The following is a 12,709-nucleotide window of genomic DNA, read 5'->3' on the forward strand; positions in this document are numbered from 1 at the left end:
TTGAGAAAAATGTGTATTCTGTTGTTTTTGGATGGAAAAGGTTAAACATGGTGATCGGAACAAAGGGGCACGTCACTGAAGGAGAGCTATACAGTCGTCCCTCGGTATCCACAGGACATTGGTTCCAGAAGACCCCGTGTGTACCAAAATCCGTGCACGTTCAAGTCCCATTAGTTGTCCCTTCCTATCCACAGATGCGAATCCTGCGAATATAGAGGGCCGACTGTAGTTGTCAATATATATTAAGTATCTACTCACACTGCAGGGTCAAAAAGCAAAGGCCTTGGGGACACCCATTCATGGGCTCTGGCCTCGGCCCAGCCACTGAGCGTCCTTAGACAAATTATTTAATGTCTGAGCCTCTTTTCACATTTGTAAAATAAGAAAACACTGAACTCCTAGGGTTGTTGTGAAGATAAGATGCCACAGGTAAAAGCATCTAGTACCAAGCTGATGTGGCCTATTGCTCCTCTCCCTCATACTCTTGCTGCTTTTTGGATTTTTTAAAAAAAAATTTTTCGCTGCGTTGGATCTTCGTTGCTGTGCGTGGGCTTTCTCTAGTTGCGTCGAGCAGGGGCTACCCTTTGTTGCGGTGTGCAGGCTTCTCATTGCAGTGGCGTCTCTTGTTGCGGAGCACTGGCTCTAGGTGCCCGGGCTTCAATAGTTGTGGCACATGGGCTCAGTAGTTGTGGCTCGTGGGCTCTAGAGCACAGGCTCAGTAGTTGTGGTGCACGGGCTTAGTTGCTCTGTGGCATGTGGGATCTTCCCAGACCAGGGATACAACCCGTGTTCTCTGCATTGGCAGGCGGATTCTTAACCACTGCGCCACCAGGGAAGTCCCTGCTTTTTGGATTTTTAAGATATAGGGTCAGAGTAAGCCACAAGGGCTTTAAAATGCCTAGTGGTGGTTGCTTGCAAGAGCCTAATTAGAACCTTTTGTCCCTAAAATTCTCCCCCCTCTATTGGCAAAATTTCCACCATCTGGATTTCACTTTGTGGTGTAAGGCTTTGAACCTTGTTAAAAATCACACTGCGTCAAATGGTGTGGCCCTATTACCAGCCCTTCGGGCGTGGTCTGGTAATAGGTTTGGTTCCGGCAGTAAAGCGAGGAGGTGAGCACGTTCCTGGCTTAAGAAAACCTCCGGGCTCTGGTAGCCAGCGACTCGGCGGGGCGGCTGGGCGGCCGGGCGGAAGGGTAAGCCTCCGTCCGCTCCGCTCCGCCCCGTCCCGGCCGAGTAGCCCCGCCCCCTCGCCGCCCCGCTTCTCCCGCCGCACCGGGCAATCCTGGTTGTTGGTGCCCCGCGGTCGGTGCCGGGAGCGGGAAGCATGCGCGGCGACTGGGAACTGGGCGCCGCGGCTGGAGGCCCGCTGCTGCTGTGCGCCGCGCTGCTGGCCGTGGGCTGCGCACTGGGTCTGCGCCTGGGCCGCGGGCTGGGGGCTGCGGACCGCGGGGCACTAGCCTGGCTCTGCTTCGACGCCCTGGTGCACTTCGCGCTGGTAAGTGTGGTCGCCTCGGCATCGAAAACGCGGGCGGACGCCGCCTCTCTTGGGACCCTTCCCTCCCTCGTCCCAGAGAGTTTCCAGAAAACGACATGGACGACTCGGCCGCCCCGTCCCCTGTGGCGGGAGACCCGGGAAACATGTGGAGGCCGCGGTGCCCGTGGCCTTTGGCCAGATACTACACCTCTCCGAGGTCCCAAGTCTGTAAAAAGAGAGCGCAGCCTCCCTATGTTGCCAATTCCTCTACCAAAGAAAAAACAAAAAATCAGAAAACCGTGAAAATTGTTATTCGTGTACGGTGTTGTTAGTCGGTTGGTAAACTACAGAAAGGCCTGGCTAGTATACTTAACATCTTATCCTGCACATAAATGTTGAACGTAATTGAGAGAGTTTTTGAATGCCCCAGAGGGAGCAGGGAGAGGTGATGAGGCGTGCTGGGCCCTGGACCAAAACCAGCCCCCCGCCCCGCAATAGTAATCACCATTTGTTGGGTGACGACTGTATGCAGGCACAGTACTGTGTTTAAAATTTCTGACCTATGAACACCCCGTAAGGTACTTGTTATTGTCCCCACTTTACAGAGGAGAAAACGGGCCCTGCAAAGTTAGGTGACTTTATAGTGCCACACAACTGGCATGATTCAGAGTCAGGTTTAGTCTGGCTCCAAAGCTTGCACTTTCTTTCACGCCAGGCTTTAGGAAACATATCCTTAAAAGTTCAACTCACTTTATAAATGGCCAGGACGGTTGTATTTAAGGGATTTTATTGAAAATGCCCCCATCCCTGTGCACGCACTTCTTATTTTAAAGCTTTGTTTAAAACTATGCCACAATATCTTTTTTTGCAAATTTGACCTTGCTTAAATCTAGGCAAACCTATAGCTAATGTGAAGCCAGAGTCTATACAATCCATCCTCCTCGGCAGCTGTGGATTCAACCAGTGGAGAATAGAAAATACCAGAAAGAAAAAAAAAATCCAGAAATTTCCAAAAAGCAAAACTTGCATTTGCCACCCTCACAACCTACTTCCCCGCAGCTATTTACATAGCGTTTCCATTGTGTGAGGCATTAAAGGTAAGCTAGAGAGGAGTTAAAATATAAGGGAGGATGTCAGGTTCTATGCAAATACTCCTTCATTTTTACCTAAGGGACTGGAGCATTTGCGGATTTTGGTATCCCCAGGGGTCCTGGAAGCAATCCACCTGAGGATACTGAGGGAGAGATGGAGTATTGAGAAAGAAAGAGAAAGCAAAGTTTTGGATAATCATCTAGGGCTATAGATGTTTATCCGTTGGATATGTGCACATACCAGATGTTGCTGGAATGATGAAATTCCTTCTTTCCTAATAGTCAACTTGTGGAGACAACAGACAGTAAATACTTCCCTTAACTCCTTTATTTATAGAATTGATTTTTAAGCTGTCAGTGAACACAAGGTGTCCCAAAGAACAGGGGCAGTAAAACAGGTTGCTAGGCCCACTTAAGAGAGTATTATATTTTAGACACACAAAAAAGTTATAAAAACACTAAAACATATACATATATGTCTTCCACCTGGTTTAAAATTAATTATACTTTTCACTCACAGACTGTGACAGGTAGCACTACACACATCTCCATTTGTGGCAATTTAAGGTGTAGCCCCATGGGTGGAATCATTGCTCCACTCTCCCCCGTCCTTGTTCTAAAGGAAATGCCTCCCTGCCCCCACCCACGGCCCCATCTTGTGCCGTTTACCTGTCCCAGCTGCAAAACATCCCACTGTTTGCACCATATCTTAGTTCTTTAATTCTAAAATGTACATTTTTTCGCATGTTGCAACAATGAATGACATAACCACTGTGGCTTCTTTTGTTGATATTTTATGTCTCTGGGATTGGGATATATCTTACAATTGATGAAGAAATATGATAAATAAAAACAGGCCCGTTAATATTGGCTGGTTAAATTTACTATTTACACACTATTTCAACCAGCATCTTGGTACACAAGTCTTAGAGATTGGTGAGAAGGCACTTGACTAAGTGGTTGAGGCCTGCAAGACAAATGCATGTCCGTATTATCTTTGGGATAATTGGGCGTTCGTTGCAAGAATACCTAGAAATGTGGCAGGAGCTAAGATTGGAATGTAGAGGCTGGAGGAGATCTGAAACCACAACTCACTTGTTCCCACTAGAACCTAAGCTGCTTCTCCTCACCCCTTTTGCCTTTACTTCTCAAATAGAGGAGATGTTTGGGTTTGTTGGCCGCCATCAAATGCAGAGCTCCCCTATTGGACAGAGTTTCAGGCCAAGCATTCCCAGAGGTAGTTCACCTCACAGATGTCCAGCCAGACTGTGGTTATTCGGGGCTGCAGAACTGACCTTCAGTTTAGTCAGCTATGGCCAAGATGAAGGTCTGGTTCGTTTCTCATCTGGTAGGAGCCATGGTGACATACGTGAGGAAATCAATGGCGTGACTCACCATCCCTCAAAAGTTGGCAATAGGCATTTCTTGCACTGGTGCTTCATGGGTTTTCCCTCATCTGCGATCTAAGTATAGCATTCTAGGCATGGCCAGAGCCTGGAAGCAGGATGTGTACTCTTATGTTTGGGAAACATCTGGAAGTCCAGATTGATTAGAGCACAAGATTTACATAGGGTAAGATTCCAGCAACATCTCTCCAACTGACAAACATCTACAGACCTAGATGATTATTGAAAACTTTGCTTTCTCTTTCTTTCTCAATACTATAATCCTCCTTTGGTATGCATGGTAGGTTGCTTCCATGACCCCTGAGGATACAAAAATCCTCAAATTCTCAAGTCCCTTATATAAAGTGGGAGGACAGGCAGGAAAGGGAACTTGAATGACAGGTAAGACTTGGAGTTTTATTCTGTGGTAGGAAGCCATTGAAGGGTTTCAAGCAAGGAAGTATGGCCAAAGTAGATCTTGCAAAAGATAGTTTGGTGGTGGTATAAGTCAAACTGAAAGGGGTCTGAGATTTTACCCTTCTTACAAGTTAAACAAGTTAGCCTGTTTGATTCCCCAAGCTCCACAGGGCAATACAGTGAGGGCCAGATGATACCTGCGCATGCTGGGGGTGCATTACAGGAGAAAACCCCCAAATTAGGCTCCTTTCTTATATGGAGCTGCTGGTGACCTGCTCGTACTTCTCTCTGGGGAGAGACTGTATCTTTACTCAGGCATGAAAACAAATCTTCTCTGGGGAAGAGGAGGCAAGGTCTTTTTCTCAGGAGGGAGATGTCTCTAAGCTCTACTTCCCTGGAATGTCTCCTTACATAAATATTCTTAAATTATGTGTAAATGCCTGTGCTCAGACATCCCAGACAGTGCAGGACTAGGAGATAGTCAAGGAGAATTGTCTCCCAACAGGTGCAGGGTGGATTGGAAAGGACAGTTCAGGGGCAAGAAGATCAGCTAAAAGCAATTGCAGTATTTTAGGAGTGAGAAGAAAGAGCTGAGCTAAGGTGATGGTGGAAGTTAAAACGGGGAGGAAAGATAAATACAAGAGACTTTGCAGGGGAGAATTTTGTAAGTCAAATTGACCCCTTTTACATTGTGGGTGGAGATGATCTTGGAGTTTAGAACCTGGCCGACATGGATAATGTTGATAACGTTAACAAAGACAGGAAAGTCGGATTTTAGAACTGTGAATCTGGGGCTGGGGGTGTGGTTGAGGGGAAATGGCCAGAGGCATTGAAAATGTAAGACCTGTTGGGAAAACAGGGCAGAATAGAGAGTTGGAAGTTTTTCATTGCCTTGGAGGAGACAACAGGAAGCCCTGGGGATGAGTGACTTCTGAGTAAGATAAAACAGAAAGGTGAAAAGGCTGAGGGATGACAGCAGAGTCTTTTAAAATGTCTGCATTGAACAATCAGGGAGAGGAAGATCAGGAAGTGGAGAAAGTGGGAAAGACCAAGAACAGGATAGTGCTGGGTCCTGGGACCCAAGGGAGGGAATTTCAAGATCCTTGTTAAATGTGCAGCACCATTTAAAAAATTAAAATTTAACATTTAAAAAAAGGTGAAGACTGAGCCAGGGCCTCTGGGACCAGCCATCAGGAAGTCAGTGGTAGAGTAGTATTGCTTAAATGGAGGAACCAGGAGCCAGAGGCAGGGGCTTAGCAGGTAGGATAGAGAAGAAGTGGAGGCTGCATATGCAAGACCTTCAGGAGATTTGGTGATGGGAGCAAGGAGAGTGTAGGAAGGCACCGGCTTAAAGAAAAATGGACAATCTAAGGGTTTTGAGTTTTATTCAGGGACCTTACTGAAGACTATGGGCCAGGAGACAACCTCTTGGGAGCTCTGAGGAAACTACTCCCAAAAGATGGGGGAGAAACCAGCTTGTTTATGGTTTTTGGCTCGGGAATACGTGCAGTCAGCCTACATCTTGGTAAAAGATCACTGCTAGTCGCAAAGAGCAGATATCTCCAGTTAATGATATCAGTGCTTTTCCATGTACAGGAAGATGCAAGGATCTGGCTCTTAAAAATTCTTCCTGAGATATGCGTCTAACTACCTATGGGGCCTGTTTTTCTGAAGCACAGAGTGTCTCACCCTGTCTTTCATCCCAAGTTCCTCTCAGGGTGCGTCAGCGACTGCAGTGGCTATTGACTTAATTCTTGTAGGGCTGGGAGCTCAGCAACACCCTTTGTTCTTCTTTGTTTACAAAGGAAAGCTCAAAAGACAGGCAGGGGCAGGCAAGAGACTCTGGGTTTAAGATGGGAAAGTCTGAGCCTGTTTGTGAGCAGGAGCCTGGTCAAGGGGAGAGTGAAGGGCAGAGGTGTGTGCGCACAGACACCGTGTGCTGCCTGGCCCCGTGAACTGACCTCCAGCAGAGCTGCGTCTGCCTGAGTCTACCACTTGTCCTCTGCTCAAGCCCCTTGACTAGTCATTCCCACCTTTTCACCACTGTGGAGCACAACTTGGGCTTGTCCGTCAGGGTGCAGGGCAGTTGTCACAGCAAATCTGGGCTGGGTAGTCTCTCCATTCATTCTGCCTTAACACCCACGGGCAGTCTTTCTTCAAGAAATCCTGAGGCTGCTTAAGTCCCTATTGATTTGTGTATTTTGGACATTACCCTTTTCCATTTAACATCACCATCTGTTCTTCGCCTTCCACCACAATAACTTCAGCCTCCGACCTTGGGACTTTCTAAAAATGTCTTCCTCCTCCTACTTTACCATGAGGTCTGAAGTTGCCTTTTAATTCACCGTCTGTTACTGGCTCCTGTTTTCCTTTCCTTTTTTGGCATCGTCATCTTCATCAGTTCTACTCTAAGCTAGATATCCTCTCTGGTAAATGAATTTATAGTCCTTGTGCTCTTTGGTGAGCCTGGTGAATCACAGTTAGTTTAGGTGTGTATTAATGGTAAATGTTTATTATGGTTAATTTTATGTGTCAGCTTGACTGGGCCATGGGGTATCAAAAAAGATTTTTTTTAACATCTTTATTGGGGTAGAGTTGCTTTACAATGGTGTGTTAGTTTCTGCTTTATAGCAAAGTGAATCAGTTATACATATATCCCCATATCTCTTCCCTCTTGTTTCTCCCTCCCTCCCACCCTCCCTATCCCACCCTCCCTATCCCACCCCTGTAGGTGGTCACAAAGCACCGAGCAGATCTCCCTGTGCTATGCAACTGCTTCCCACTAGCTATCTATTTTACATTTGGTAGTGTATATATATCCATGCCACTCTCTCACTTTGTGCCAACTTACCCTTCCCCCTCCCTGTATCCTCCAGTCCATTCTCTAGTAGGTCTGTGTCTTTATTCCCGTCTTGCCCCTAGGTTCTTCATGACCATTTTCTTTTTCTTTTTCTTTTTTTTTTTTTTTTTTGCGGTACGCGGGCCTCTCACTGTTGTGGCCTCTCCCGTTGCGGAGCACAGGCTCCGGACGCGTAGGCTCAGCGGCCATGGCTCACGGGCCCAGCCGCTCCGCGGCATGTGGGATCTTCCCGGACCAGGGCACGAACCCGTGTCCCCTACATCGGCAGGCGGACTCTCAACCACTGCGCCACCAGGGAAGCCCCTCATTGTAGTTTTGATTTGCATTTTTCTAATGATTAATGATGTTGAGCATTCTTTCATGTGTTTGTTGGCCGTCTGTATATCTTCTTTGGAGAAATGTCTATTAAGATCTTTTGCCCATTTTTGGATTGGGTTGTTTGTTTTTTTGATATTGAGCTGCATGAGCCGCTTGTAAATTTTGGAGATTAATCCTTTGTCAGTTGCTTCATTTGAAAATATTTTCTCCCATTCTGAGGGTTGTCTTTTCGTCTTGTTTATCGTTTCCTTTGCTGTGCAAAAGCTTTTAAGTTTCATTAGGTCCCATTTGTTTATTTTTATTTCCCTTTCTCTAGGAGGTGGGTCAAAAAGGATCTTGCTGTGATTTATGTCAAAGAGTGTTCTACCTGTGTTTTCCTCTAAGAGTTTTATAGTGTCTGGCCTTACATTTAGGTCTTAAATCCATTTTGAATTTATTTTAGTGTATGGTGTTAAGGGGTGTTCTAATTTCATTCTTTTACATGTAGCTGTCCAGTTTTCCCAGCATCACTTATTGAAGAGGATGTCTTTTCTCCACTGTATATTCTTGCCTCCTTTATCAAAGATAAGTTGACCATATGTGCATGGGTTTATCTCTGGGATTTCTATCCTGTTCCATTGATCTATATTTCAGTTTTTGTGCCAGTGCCATACTATCTTGATTACTGTAGCTTTGTAGTATAGTCTGAAGTTAGGGAGCCTGATTCCTCCAGCTCCGTTTTTCTTTCTCAAGATTGCTTTGGCTATTCAGGGTCTTTTGTGTTTCCATACAAATTGTGAAACTTTTTGTTCTAGTTCTGTGAAAAATGCCAGTGGTAGCTTGATAGAGATTGTATTGAATCTGTAGATTGCTTTGCATAGTAGAGTCATTTTCACACTGTTAATCCTTCCAATCCAAGAACATGGTATATCTCTCCGTTTGTATCATCTTTAATTTCTTTCACCAGTGTCTTATAATTTTCTGCATACAGGTCTTTTGTCTCCTTAGTTAGGTTTATTTCTAGATATTTTATTCTTTTTGTTGCAATGGTAAATGGTAGTGTTTTCTTAATTTCACTTTCAGATTTTTCATCATTAGTGTATAGGAATTGAAGAGATTTCTGTGCATTAATTTTGTATCCTGCTACTTTACCAAATTCATTGATTAGCTCTAGTAGTTTTCTGGTAGCATCTTTAGGATTCTCTATGTGTAGTATCATGTCATCTGCAAACAGTGACAGCTTTATTTCTTCTTTTCCGATTTGGATTCCTTTTATTTCTCTTTCTTCTCTGATTGCTGTGGCTAAAACTTCTAAAACTATGTTGAATAATAGTGGTGAGAGTGGGCAACCTTGTCTTGTTCCTGATCTTAGTGGAAATGATTTCATTTTTTCACCATTGAGGACGATGTTGGCTGTGGGTTTGTCATATATGGCCTTTATTATGTTGCGGTAAGTTCCCTCTGTGCCTACTTTCTGGAGGGTTTTTATCATAAATGGGTGTTGAATTTTGTCGAAAGCTTTCTCTGCATCTATTGAGATGATCATATGGTTTTTCTCCTTCAATTTGTTAATATGGTGTATCACATTTATTGATTTGCGTATATTGAAGAATCCTTGCATTCCTGGGATAAACCCCACTTGATCATGGTGTGTGATCCTTTTAATGTGCGGTTGGATTCTGTTTGCTAGTATTTTGTTGAGGATTTTTGCATCTATGTTCATCAGTGATATTGGCCTATAGTTTTCTTTTTTTGTGACATCTTTGTCTGGTTTTGGTATCAGGGTGATGGTGGCCTCATAGAGTGAGTTTGGGAGTGTTCCTCCCTCTGCTATATTTTGGAAGAGTTTGAGGATAGGTGTTAGCTCTTCTCTAAATGTTTGATAGAATTTGCCTATGAAGCCATCTGGTCCTGGGCTTTTATTTGTTGGAAAATTTTGTTGTTGTTCTTGGAAGATTTTTAATCACAGTTTCAATTTCAGTGCTTGTGACTGGTCTGTTCATATTTTCTATTTCTTCCTGGTTCAGTCTTGGAAGGTTGTGCATTTCTAAGAATTTGTCCATTTCTTCCAGGTTGTCCATTTTATTGGCATAGAGTTGCTTGTAGTAATCTCTCATGATCCTTTGTATTTCTGCAGTGTCAGTTGTTACTTCTCCTTTTTCATTTCTAATTCTATTGAGTTGAGTCGTCTCCCTTTTTTTCCTGATGAGTCTGGCTAATGGTTTATCAATTTTGTTTTTCTTCTCAAAGAACCGGCTTTTAGTTTTATTGAGCTTTGCTATCGTTTCCTTCATTTCTTTTTCATTTATTTCTGATCTGATCTTTATGATTTCTTTCCTTCTGCTAACTTTGGGGGGTTTTTGTTCTTCTTTCTCTAATTGCTTGAGGTGTAAGTTTAGGTTGTTTATTTGAGATGTTTCTTGTTTCTTAAGGTAGGATTGTATTTCTATAAACTTCCCTCTTAGAACTGCTTTTGCTGCATCCCATAGGTTTTGGGTCGTCGTGTTTTCATTGTCATTCGTTTCTAGGTATTTTTTGATTTCCTCTTTGATTTCTTCAGTGATCTCTTGGTTATTAACTAGTGTATTGTTTATCCTCCATGTGTTTGTATTTTTTACAGATTTTTTCCTGTAATTGATAGCTAGTCTCATAGCGTTGCGGTCGGAAAAGATATTTGATACGATTTCAATTTTCTTAAATTTACCAAGGCTTGATTTGTGACCCAAGATATGATCTATCTTAGAGAATGTTCCATGAGCACTTGAGAGGAAAGTGTATTCTGTTGTTTTCGGATGGAATGTCTTATAAATATCAATTAAGTCCATCTTGTTTAATGTATCATTTAAAGCTTGTGTTTCCTTATTTATTTTCATCTTTGATGATCTGTCCATTGGTGAAAGTGGGGTGGTTAAAGTCCCCTACTATGATTATGTTACTGTCGATTTCCCCTTTTATTGTTAGTATTTGCCTTATGTATTGAGGTGCTCCTATATTGGGTGCATAAATATTTCCAATTGTTATGTCTTCTTCTTGGATTCATCCCTTGATCATTATGTAGTGTCCTTCTTTGTCTCTTGTAATAGTCTTTGTTTTAAAGTCTGTTTTATCTGATATGAGTATTGCTACTCCAGCTTTCTTTTGATTTCCATTTGTGTGGAATATCTTTTTCCATTGCCTCACTTTCAGTCTGTATGTGTCCCTAGGTCTGAAGTTGGTCTCTTGTAGACAGCATATATATGGGTCTTGTTTTTTTATTCGTTCAGCCAGTCTATGTCTTTTGGTAGGAACATTTAATCCATTTACATTTAAGGTAATTATCGATATGTGTGTTCCTATTACCATTTTCTTAATTGTTTTGGGTTTGTTATTGTAGGTCTTTTCCTTCTCTTGTGTTTCCTGCCTAGAGAAGTTCCTTTAGCATTTGTTGTAAAGCTGGTTTGGTGATGCTGAATTCTCTTAGCTTTTGCTTGTCTGTAAATGTTTTAATTTCTCCGTCAAATCTGAATGAGATCCTTGCTGGGTAGAGTAATCTTGGTTGTAGGTTTTTCCCCTTCATCACTTTAATTATGTCCTGCCACTCCCTTCTTGCAGAGTTTCTGCTGAAAGATCAGCTGTTAACCTTATGGGGATTCCCTTGTGTGTTATTTGTTGTTTTTCCCTTGCTGCTTTTAACATGTTTTCTTTGTATTAAATTTTTGATAGTTTGATTAATATGTATCTTGATGTGTTTCTCCTTGGATTTATGCTGTATGGGACTCTCTATGCTTCCTGGACTTGATTAACTATTTCCTTTCCCATATTAGGGAAGTTTTCAACTATAATCTCCTCAAATATTTTCTCAGTCCCTTTCTTTTTCTCTTCTTCTTCTGGGACCCACATAATTCAAATGTTGGTGTGTTTAATATTGTCCCAGAGGTCTCTGAGACTGTCCTCAGTTCTTTTCATTCTTTTTTCTTTATTCTGCTCTGCAATAGTTATTTCCACTATTTTATCTTCCAGGTCACTTATCCGTTCTTCTGCCTTAGTTATTCTGCTATTGACTCCTTCTGGAGAATTTTTTTTTTTTTTTTTTTGCAGTACGCGGGCCTCTTACTGTTGTGGCCTCTTCCGTTGCGGAGCACAGGCTCTGGATGCACAGGCTCAGTGGCCATGGCTCACGAGCCCAGCTGCTCCATGGCATGTGGGATCTTCCTGGACCGGGGCACGAACACGTGTCCCCTGTATCGGCAGGTGGACTCTCAACCACTGCGCCACCAGGGAAGCCCCTTCTAGAGAATTTTTAATTTCCTTTATTGTGTTGCTCATCACTGTTTGTTTGCTCTTTAGTTCTTCTAGGTCCTTGTTAAACGTTTCTTGTATTTTCTCCATTCTCTTTCCAAGATTTTGGATCATCTGTACTATCATTATTCTGAATTCTTTTTCAGGTAGACTGCCTATTTCCTCTTCATTTGTTAGGTCTGGTGGGTTTTTACCTTGTTCCTTCATCTGCTGTGTGTTTCTCTGTCTCCTCATTTTGCTTAACTTACTGTGTTTGGGGTCTCCTTTTTGCAGGCTGCAGGTTCATAGTTCCTGTTGTTTTTGGTGTCTGTCCCCAGTGGCTAAGGTTTGTTCAGTGGGTTGTGTAGGCTTCCTGGTGGAGGGGACTAGTGCCTGTGTTCTGATGGATGAGGCTGGATCTTGTCTTTCTGGTGGGCAGGACCACATCTGGTGGTGTGTTTTGGGGTGTCTGTGGCCTTGTTATGATTTTAGGCAGCCTCTCTGCTAATAGGTGTGGTTGTGTTCCTGTCTTGCTGGTTGTTTGGCATCGGGTGTCCAGCACTGTAGCTTGTTGGTCGTTGAGTGGAGCTGGGTCTTAGCATTGAGATGGAGATCTCTGGGAGGTTTTCACCGTTTGATATTACGTGGAGCCGGGAGGTCATTTGTGGACCAATGTCCTGAACTTGGCTCTCCCACCTCAGAGGCACAGCCCTGACGCCTGGCTGGAGCCCCAAGAGCCTGTCATACACATGGCTCAGAATAAAAGGGAGAGAAAAAAAAAAAGAACGAAAGAAAGAAGAAAATAAAATAAAATAGTTATTAAAAAAAATTATTAAAATTTTTTTTAAAGTAATAAAAAAAAAAAAGAGGGCTTCCCTGGTGGCACAGTGGTTGAGAGTCCGCCATCTGATGTAGGGGATGCGGGT

At 43.4% G+C, this 12,709-nt stretch overlaps 1 protein-coding gene across 3 annotated transcripts in view; it reads left to right on the forward strand.

Moving 5' to 3' along the window:
• The first annotated feature begins 1,119 nt into the window (after window positions 1-1,119).
• Window positions 1,120-12,709, forward strand: part of EBPL (EBP like) — a 51,311-nt gene continuing 39,721 nt past the window's right edge. For all 3 annotated transcript variants that reach the window (XM_059996178.1, XM_059996177.1, XM_059996176.1), the window contains exon 1: window positions 1,120-1,497. In XM_059996178.1, coding sequence (XP_059852161.1) covers window positions 1,327-1,497 — 171 coding nt within the window. In that variant the 5' untranslated portion in view covers window positions 1,120-1,326. The remainder of the gene's footprint in view (window positions 1,498-12,709) is intronic.

Source organism: Delphinus delphis, chromosome 18 (assembly GCF_949987515.2).
Source record: "Delphinus delphis chromosome 18, mDelDel1.2, whole genome shotgun sequence".
NCBI classification, from domain to species: domain Eukaryota; kingdom Metazoa; phylum Chordata; class Mammalia; order Artiodactyla; family Delphinidae; genus Delphinus; species Delphinus delphis.